Source organism: Gasterosteus aculeatus, chromosome 3, assembly GCF_964276395.1.
Source record: "Gasterosteus aculeatus chromosome 3, fGasAcu3.hap1.1, whole genome shotgun sequence".
In the NCBI taxonomy this organism is placed as follows: Eukaryota; Metazoa; Chordata; class Actinopteri; order Perciformes; family Gasterosteidae; genus Gasterosteus; species Gasterosteus aculeatus.
The window spans coordinates 1,182,765-1,192,938 of record NC_135690.1 but is presented as its reverse complement, the minus strand read 5'-3'; the positions used below and the strand labels follow the sequence as shown (position 1 = coordinate 1,192,938).

Here is a 10,174-nt window from a genome sequence, read left to right as displayed (position 1 = left end):
GATTGGACTTAAATGCCAAAGCAACTAAATCTGCCCTATATGCGTTTAAAACATATCATGGGACGACTAACAGAGCTTGAAACAGGCCAACACAGTGGTTCCTAATGTGGAGATTCACCCTCAGAACAAATTCAGAGTAGCACGTCTAAATGATGCCAACCACAAACAGACCAACAAAAGGAAATGTATGTTGGCTGTTTGCAAATGTAATCTAGTTATATTCAATGTCTAAGTAATTTGACATAATTCATTGAATGAAGATGATTTATTCATGAAATGTTTTCACAATTTGATCATCAGGCCCCACATTCACAGCAAAGAAATGTAGAGTTAATGGTTTTGCTGCGAGCAATCATTGACACAAACAGGACATATTTGTCCTTGGCCTATTATCGATTAGTCTTGGCTATTAAGGAGACCACGTGCTTGAACTCAGCTCTCGCCCATCTACACACACATCATGTTTAATGCATGATGCCGGAGGTGAAAATAAAGACTAAAACAAAAGGACAAACATGTCTTATCCAATTAGGTCCAGGCTCTACTCGCAGCTATACGGCTGTTGATTGAAAGGAGTACCTGCTTAAGTCAATGGAGAAATGCATTATGGGTTGAAGGCGGTGTTTCAACTAATTAGCTGATAGTCATTCACCTCATACTCCAGGGATGTTTGTTTTAGTTTTTTCTTCTGCACACACATGAGCACACTGCATGTGTATACAAACAAAGACTGTGTGTATATGTGCATGATATAAAATGGCCTGAACATATACATACATGAGCAAACATATCTGATGTTCGCATGTGTCATATACTTCCATATAGTTTCCAGAAGTGATACTGATTCCGAGTAACCACAATTAAATCTTCTCCGTGGCAATCGTCTCCCTTTGTGCTTCAGAACATCAGCCCGTACGCGTATTTCTTTGCATACATCCGTCAGCACGTAATAGTTCTTACATATATAATTACAATGTGTGGGAAGTTGTTGAAACACGGCTGCGGACATTAATCTAAGCATATTCATCAAATCAGGTCTGGTGAGGGAAAGAAGCGCACTGGGCTAGTTCCTGCTAATTAGCACGGCAATTACTGTAAGCTGTCACAGTTCTTAAGCAACGGGGTGGACTGTGTGTGCTCCAGAGCGTAATCCCTCACAAATTACAAGATAATGGAGGCAAAGAGAGGCCGCTGCTTCAAAAGGAACCAGGAGATAGAATCCCTCGCGGGGACATTTTAGGGACAGCGAGGGAGACAGCGAGCGAGGGAAAGGTATGAGGGGAAAGAAGCACAGCGATGGTTTTCTTCACATGGAGGCTCATTTCACTGCATTATGTGATTTGCTTCAGAGAAATCAATTTGTCCTTCCTTTGTCACATTGATGCTTTTTTTTTTTTTTGGCGCAGTTGTAAAACGCATGTTGAAGTTAAGGGCCATTAAAACCCCTGCTGGTTCCACTGAACTTCCTGTTGTACGGCAGGAGAAGATCAATACTTCGCTCGTCTTGCGTCGGACAGTACGCAGAGCGCTTACCTGCCGTGCAAAATGCACTATTAAAAGCTTACTCTAAGCAAGCGATGCTGATGCTTTCCTGGCTGTAGGAGCTCTTTCAGCCGAATTGAATGTGGCATTCGCACAGTCTGGACTCCTTCGCGCTCCTTTGATACAGAAACTCTCACTTCAATACGTCTCATCACCAGACACAGCGGCTTTTCTCCAAAATGCTCTCCAAAGCGTTCTCTCCTCCTTAAATTAACCCAGGTGGATCATCAGGTTAAGCGACTATTCTCACAAGGTTCTAGTCAATAGCGTTGATAATAGGTATTTATATTCACTTTAAAGTCATTGCTGTGTTAGTGCCTTTTAAAATCAAAGATCGATGAGACACAATTTGGCTCTCCATCTTCATCAAGCAAATTTATGTAAATAACCTCATTTCAAAGCATTCTGAATACATGTTTTGTTATTTTACATTTACACTACAAGAAGCGAAACGTATCGATACGTCACAAGTGCTGTGTGCATCAAGGCGTGAGTAAGCATTTAAAAGGAATATTAAACGTTATATGCAATTATGAGTTACATAGTTATTATTATTGCCATTCCGTCATACAAACTATTAAACTGTTTCTGTAACCCTGAAAACACTGCATTCTGGTAATAACATGAATAATGAAATAATGCTTAGAGCCATATTTACTGCACATGATGATCACAATGATAACTTGCCTTTTTTTAATATGAGGGTGTGGCCCAAGTGATTCATGGAGCGCTTAGCGCTTTTGAAAACGAAATGAAAAATTCAACAACTGAGAATGTTGTCACCATGAGGCACACCCACAGCATCGCAATGAGCTTCGGTGGGTCTGCAGGGTAAATGCCAGCACCCTTCATCTCGGGAGCGGCGCTGCCAAACAGAGTGTGGGGCTGTGAAGCCGTCCAACCACCAGGCCACATGTCTCATTAGTGATCAGCGCTGTGACAACCAGGCATGTTTCTGTAATGTTCAAACAGTAATAATACCCAGCATATTGATACTGGGTTGTGTTTGTGTTCCCTCTTCCTTCAACATCACTCTGTTAATAATATACATATAAATACATCACTACATTTTGACGAACACCTTGGGGGCAAAAATATCAAAACAGCAAAAAAAGTTTTTATCCAATAAAGCGAAGTTCTAAAGAAAGCAGGCTTGAGTTTTTGTATGTTTTTAACACACATTTCTATTATAGTCAGCACATGGTCTGCTCTATCCAAGCACATTTATCCATTTCTAAACCTTAAAATCCAATTGCTTCACTATGCAAGACATAGATATAACATAATATGTAGCAATTATTGGTATTTATAGTAAAAGACAGTATCCAGCTGCAGAGCCCCCACTGAGGTCAAATGGTACAAGACGCGGTCTGTACATCTCATAATTTAATTTAAACTGTGATTACTGTGGATTACAGGCCCACTGTTAGAGTACCATAGCATCAATACTCCCGCCCAGCATCCAAACACAAACACTTGAGTACTAGAGTAATGAAGAGCCCCAGCAGGGCATAGTATAATCAGCAACACTAGAGCCTCTGTGTACCCTCTGTGACACTGCTTTGTTTCTGAGTGCCCTCCATTTTCAGATGAGTCGCCGCACTTGTATTTCAAAACCCAACAACAGTGCACCTGCCAAATTCATTGCTTCCCTGACACACTGTCATTGCATTCTGTTTAATATGTATGCAGTAGTTTACCATATCCTACCACGACCACGTATAATTTTGCTGAAATAAATACACCGTGGTCTATGTTGATACTGCTCCCAATGTGTCGGTGTATCACTCACCGGGGCATCAAGAACACCTAAAGCATGACCTTTGCAGTAGTACTGTAATATTAATGTTGCATTTAGACACCAGCGTGATCTCTATATTATGAGATTTATTATTTATAATTCATCTGGAAGATAATAGTTTGCTAATGTGGTAGAAGGAAATTAAAAATATTCATGCATGTGTTTTAACTTTTTTATTTGGTACCCTATTGGCTAATGGCAGGGGGGAAAAAAAATCTATAATAAAAATCTTCAGTCTCCAGAGCACATCAGCAATGGTACAGCCCTGGTCTATAAACAGCGTTATGTGAATGCGTTTCCATGACGACGCGGCACCACCTTCCACGACGCCTCTGTTCCTTTGTTGCTTATTTGAATGACTTTGTCAGTAATGGATTTTTCACCACCACTAGCCTTTTTTATAGGTAGACAGAAACTTGAATAGCAAATCAACAAGTCTGATTATAAGGGGAAAACCAATGGATATGAGTATTGTAATTCAAGGATTTTAGATAATTTTTTTCGTCAGTTATTCTTTATAGTGCAGCAGTTAATTATACTCTATATAACTTGAGTACAGTACGTTTGCATAGAACATTTGAAACAACTTCCAACAGCCTTTCAACAACTATTACCAAATGTAAAACAAATACTTCATTTCAGACATTTCATCAGCCATCATGAGGTGTGAATCACACAAACACTGTATGATTATTCTCCTGATGATTAAGAATTTGATTTTTTTTTTTTTAAACCGAGTATAAAGATAGCTAACCACCTACTTAAGAGGATCTGCCAAAGCATGGACACATTTCTAAAGACCCGATTTCATTTCGATTGAGCTTATTGTGAACAACACTGAGGCGTCTGAATGCTTCGCCTGCACAGGTTCCTGCATGGCCTCTGTGACGTGACTGAGAGACGGTGGTGGCTCCATTTGTGGGAAAATATCAGTAATTCAAGCTGGGCTCCTTCAGTCACTTCTACTGTTCTGTAGTGTTTCTCATTTCTTTTCGGACCACAGCTGTGGAACTGTCAGGATAGCATCCAAATGCAAATACAGCCCACAGCTTTCTGCACTGTGTGGAAGGTTGTGCACCCGAAAGGTGTCACAGGAACTGCAGGTTATTGAGGAGCTACTGGCAAGGATGCTTAATATTTAACGACGAGCTGTTGTCTGTCAGGCTGTTGCTTGGGGAAGGAGGGGGAAAGCAACGTATACGAGATTCTTTTTTTAAGGGAAAATGTCTCAAGCTGAAAATGTAACACTGTCGTTGAATGTTCAAGTGTGAATTTCGGTGAAACAAAAGCCCTCAACAACAGACCGGCATCAATATGACAATAAAGACCAAATTAACAACACAAACTAATAGCCACGTGTCCTTGTTTATTTGTACAGTAGCTATGAGGCAATGTCCAGTGTGTGATATGGGGAAGGTCACCACAGTTTGCCTGTGCCATGTTTTTCGTTGTCCACGTCCTGTCTCACATCCTCTGCACACCCGCAGCGTGGTCATTTGAGGGAACAAGCAATTACGACGCGAGTCAAACGCAGGTTTTCTATGAATCATGTGGCGCTAAACGTGTTTACTCCGCTGATTGACACCAGGAAAATATGGATCTATGGTCAAACTCTCAGTTAATGCAATATAAGTATGGATTTCAAGAATCCTCAGCTAAAAATAACACTCAGAAAATTACCATTTGATAAAAGAGCCAAACTTTTGGGTTGCGTCTCTAAACCCCGTCGTGCCACTTCATCACGCGCGCACGGATCGCGAGGCTACTTTAAAGATGAAAACACTGCGCGTCGGCTCGGAGAGGTGACTCCTCTGCCGCGAGGCGTCATCGCCGGCCAATGCGTAATTGTGCCGGCGGCGTTTTGGGGAAGGCGCCGTGCGCTCTCTCGTGGATTCTCCTGCGCACTGTGCGCGGCGGGCAGCTGGGCAGCGGACTTTGTGCAGCATGCATGTGGGTGTCGAACGCAGACTCCCTCCGCCTGTCACCTGTTGCCGGCTTACTGCTTCCCTCTGTGTTGGTCTGAGGACATAACGGGGGGAGCGATCGTCCGTCGTCACATCGGGACCATGTCGGAGGAGCAAAGTGATTCCAACTCCAGTCGCTACTATTTTAACAACACCTCAACTAGAGTCCAGATCAGCTTCGTGTTTTCGGGACCCGTTTCTGTCCTTTTGATGGTGATGATGGTGACTATGGTCGTTGTCATAGTGTTGGGCAATGCACTGGTCATCTTGGCCTTTAAAGTCGACAAGAGTTTGAGGAGACAATGTAATTACTACTTCCTGAATTTGGCAATATCCGATTTCCTTGTAGGTAAGTTCAACCTCACTCTTTTTAATATACTCTGTGTTTAAGCTTTAATTGTTCCATGCTAAGATGTGCTGTGATGTTTGCACCCAGAGCGAAGTACCACATACGTAAGTATGTTTTGGAATAATTTGATTGTCATGCATTCCTGCTAAGGAAGCGCGTTAGTCCAATACTTGAAGTCCACCCTTGGTCCCTGATTACCTTCCCAATGGCTGTGCTTCTGTAGGGGCGTTCTGCATTCCGGTGTACATGCCTTACATCCTCACCGGCAGGTGGACGCTGGGCCGAGGACTCTGCAAGCTGTGGCTGGTCATGGACTACCTACTGTGTTCGGCATCTGCCTTCAACATCGTCCTCATCAGCTACGACCGCTTCCTGTCAGTCACCAGAGCAGTGAGTGGATCGGCCTCGCGTCTCGTGATGCACGCAGCACCCACGAAAGTTCATTTACAGTGGTGACTTATAGTCGCCGTCCAAACAGAAATAACTGCAGCGCTTTGGAGATTTGTCCCTTCCCTTACCCATAAATGTGTCCACTGCTGATGTCTTTCGCCTGATATCTGTCCGGTGAGCCTCCCAGGTTATTGGTAGTGGCGGTGCCACCTCATTCTCCCAAATGTGCCCATCTGCGGAGGTTAATCATTTCTGACCCGCTCAGGCCCCGTGCCACCCCTTAATTACAGCCTTTCCCCAAGGCCAAGAGAGGGACAGAAAAGTCACATTTTAGCTTTGGGATGGACTGCGCATTGCAAGTACGGACACTGTCACTGACGTAATATCAATAATAAAAAAGAAATACTTTCACCTCTTTTTTAGTAGATTCTAATTATTCCCTTGATGTTCGACTGCTTTGTTATTATGAAATGCGATTGAACAGCATCGATTATGTCCGGTTTCTATTTGGATCAAGTAGTTAGGAGACATTTCCAAACCTCCCATTGAACCTGTCGCTGTGCATTAGCCCACTGACTGCATGCTACACGCGTGTGCTAACTCAAAGGTGGGATGAGGCTTGGCATGAAGACAAAGAGAGTGTTCTCTCTCCTTTCACAAGCAAACACTTAACATCAGACCAACGAATACAAATAACACCAGAGAGAGAGAGACAGCGAGAGACAGGGAGAGAGAGAGAGAGAGAGAGAGACAGAGAGAGACCCTTATTTAATCAACTAGCTTTGATCATTGACATCCTCTTCCATTCCATGGTCCCTCCAACCTGGAGAGATCAATCACAGCTGAAATAGGACACCGGCAGACAAGCAGAAATCTCTTAAAAGCATTTCTCTCTGAACATTGAGACACAAAGGATCATCAACAGCCACAGGAAAAAGTTTGTCTTTGGGGAAAAAAAAAAAAAGTCAGATTAGACGCATGTATTTGGCAGTGAGACGCATTAACAAAAGGAGAGCTGCACAGTATTTCGAAATGATCCTATTTGTATGCAACGTGTGGGATTACAAGAAGGAGGTGAAGTCAATGAAGCTGCCAGTGTTAATGTAGCAAACATTTAAAAGATGTGCTACATTTTGGTTTGGCTCCATGAGCCCATTTCATTCATCTCGTTGAGCGTATTGAATCATTTCACCTCTACAAACATTTAATGTGTTCTTTGAGGAATTCTTGTCATGACGGGACAAACAGCTGTAGAATGTGGACATAACATGTGACACTCATAGTGCCTCATTGACACATTTCTGCTGTCCAGGATGCCACATGTTCTGTTCTCATCTACGATTTCACAAACTTTGTGTCCCACCAAAGATCCCTATTATTGTATTTAAATGTAAATTGGTCATTTATTATCTTTAATCTTTAATAGTTTTGAATGGTTTCACTAGAGTTTTTTTGAAAACTTGGTTCAACGCGATGGCTTCAGTTTGATGGGGGACTTCTGTATTAATTGTTATCAGTAAAAGGGCATCAGTGTTTTGTTTAAGCAAATCTAACCAGATACTTTAATATCGATGTACTCTTGTGCTCTTCTGCTTTATTTGAGCTCATGTGCTTTTGACTCCATCTGACTGCTATAATCACACCACCGGATGCTTTTCAGATAGATGTTCTTGCTAAAAAAACGCTAAAAAAATACATTGACATTAAACTAAAGAATAGTATGAAGTAGAATACTGACACTTAAAACCGTTACATAATATTTAACTGTATTATGGCTCTTTAAAATCGGAATACCTCTTCCACAACTGAACCTCCCTTTTTATTTCTACAATAATGTCAGCATGCAGCAACTGCACGAAATGAAGCGACCCGACGCTAACGGTGTCACTCCGTGTAATTTCTCCTTTCTGCCTGTACTTGCAGATAAGTTACCGTGCCAGACAGGGCATGACCCATCAAGCGGTGGTCAAGATGATTGCTGTCTGGGTGCTGGCCTTCGTCCTGTATGGACCAGCTATCATATTCTGGGAGCTGGTTGTGGGCAGAAGACGTGTACCAAAAGACGAGTGCTTTGCAGAGTTTTATTACTCTTGGTACTTCCTGCTGAGTGCCTCCACGCTGGAGTTCTTCTCCCCTTTCATCTCTGTGGCTTTCTTCAACCTCAGCATTTACCTCAGCATACGCAGGAGGAGGCTGCACAGCAGGGAGGCCCAGCGGCACCTTCAATCCAGCGAACCCGCCTCGGCCCAGGGGAAAGGTGTCCCCTCGTCCCACAACTGTGGGTTTGGGATGAAACTGGCTGTAAAGGGCTCCCTCATCTCCCAGACCTCCTCTCCCAGTTTGTGCAAACGAGACCCCTCGACCAGCAGGGCTGCCCAGCCTAGCCGGCTGTCCAGGGATAAGAAAATTGCAAAGTCCCTGGCCATCATAGTTTGTGTGTTTGCCATCTGCTGGGCACCGTACACGCTTCTGATGATCATCCGTGCTGCCTGCAGAGGGCGGTGCATCCAGCATCACTGGTACGAGGTCACCTTCTGGCTCCTGTGGCTTAACTCTGCCATTAACCCGTTCCTGTACCCACTGTGCCACAGTAGCTTCCGCAGGGCCTTTAGCAAGATTCTCTGCCCAAGGCGGCATACTGCTCCCCTCTCATCCGTCCTTCGCTCAGGCCACTGACAAGCAGAAAGCAGAGACCGATGGACAATGTGCCGAAACTGATCGTGGAAATCCTCCTCATTAATGACTATGGCTAAACCGTGCATTGCACTTATCACAAAGGACAATAAATCGTTTCTCGAAGCTTTGCCGCGTTTCATCGTATACGGTTACACCTTTGCTGAGGTCAAATCTAACGCTTGAACCATCATGGGCATAAAAATGATTTTTCCTGTCAAGAAAATCAATAAATCCATCAACTATGTTGTCTAGTCTGATGTGTTATGCAGTTTGCATCTTGAATATAAATATCTGTATATTATATTGAGGGTTTATGTTGTGTTGTGTGTGGCGCAGTGACGTCCCGTGAAACAGATCGCTATCACTATCTGCTAGCAGGTTCACCACCGATCATCATTCACAGAAACACGGAGATAAAACCAGAGTGACATGAAGCACACGTGTTTATGACCAGAAATGTGTTCTGTTTTTGCGCACGTTGTTTTACAGAAGAGCCACACACGGGGTTCATTGTCTGCATTTATCATCTTGTGTAAAAGAAACATGTCTTCTTTGCTAAAACTTCATGTAAGTTGGAGAGTGAATCTGTTTTCAAACAAATCACTTTACTGTGATCAGCAAATGCATGAATACTTGTGCTCCACTAGATGTCACCATTAACCTTCACAGCTTCCTCAGCTGAAAGCATCCATTCGTCAGGGTTTCCATGAACTGCTTTGCTTGTTTTGGTATTTGTTATATATGTCTTATATTTTAGCATTAGATGATTAGGATTAGAAGAATGGACTGCTCTACTTTACAGTATATCTATGCTTTCACTGTTAAATGGTGTCCCTTGTACGACAGGTACTCTGCTTTACAAAATGTTCTGTATACTCCTGCAACTGCTTTTGCCGCATATATTTTTTGTAATTTTGTGTTTACCTTGAATATTCGTGGTAGCGGCATAAATGTTGTTCTCTTGGCTCAGAGTAAAGTTCAATCTTTGGTGCTTGAGTAAAGTAAATCCCAAATAAACACATCTCTGTCATTGACCGAGGGTCTTTATGCATATTACTAAGCAAATTAATTAAGGTCTGTGATGCATTTGTAAATGTAGATGCTGCCCACCTGATGCTAATTGGGTCAGTGCCAAGTGCCGAGTGGCTTTTGTTTGATGTGCAGATGAAATGCTGAGATTGCAACACCATCTTTGTATTGTTCCCTAGTCTCGCTATATGATTTGATGTATTAAATGGGTTCTTTCCCGATGCACACTTATTACACCTGTAATTACACCATCATGTTGGATAGTGGGGGTTACGTCTGCAGGTGCCTTGGGTCCCACGCGGGACTTGCATCGCTGAAATTGTTGCTGTTGTGCGTGTGCACATCTGGGGCCCCTGGTCAGGTGCTGGGAATAAGGCCACAGCTGCAGAGAAAAGCCCTCTGCTCCCGCATCCCGCCCCACTC

The 10,174-nt window shown here is 43.1% G+C and overlaps 1 protein-coding gene across 1 annotated transcript; it reads left to right on the top strand.

Annotated features, from left to right (window-relative positions):
- The first annotated feature begins 4,844 nt into the window (after window positions 1-4,844).
- LOC120816119 (histamine H3 receptor-like) lies at window positions 4,845-8,966 on the top strand. The gene is made up of 3 exons (XM_040171472.2): window positions 4,845-5,656; window positions 5,880-6,046; window positions 7,970-8,966. Exons 1-3 carry the CDS (start codon window positions 4,978-4,980, stop codon window positions 8,720-8,722), a joined length of 1,599 nt encoding a protein of 532 aa, XP_040027406.2. The 5' UTR covers window positions 4,845-4,977; the 3' UTR covers window positions 8,723-8,966.
- Window positions 8,967-10,174: the final 1,208 nt, after the last annotated feature.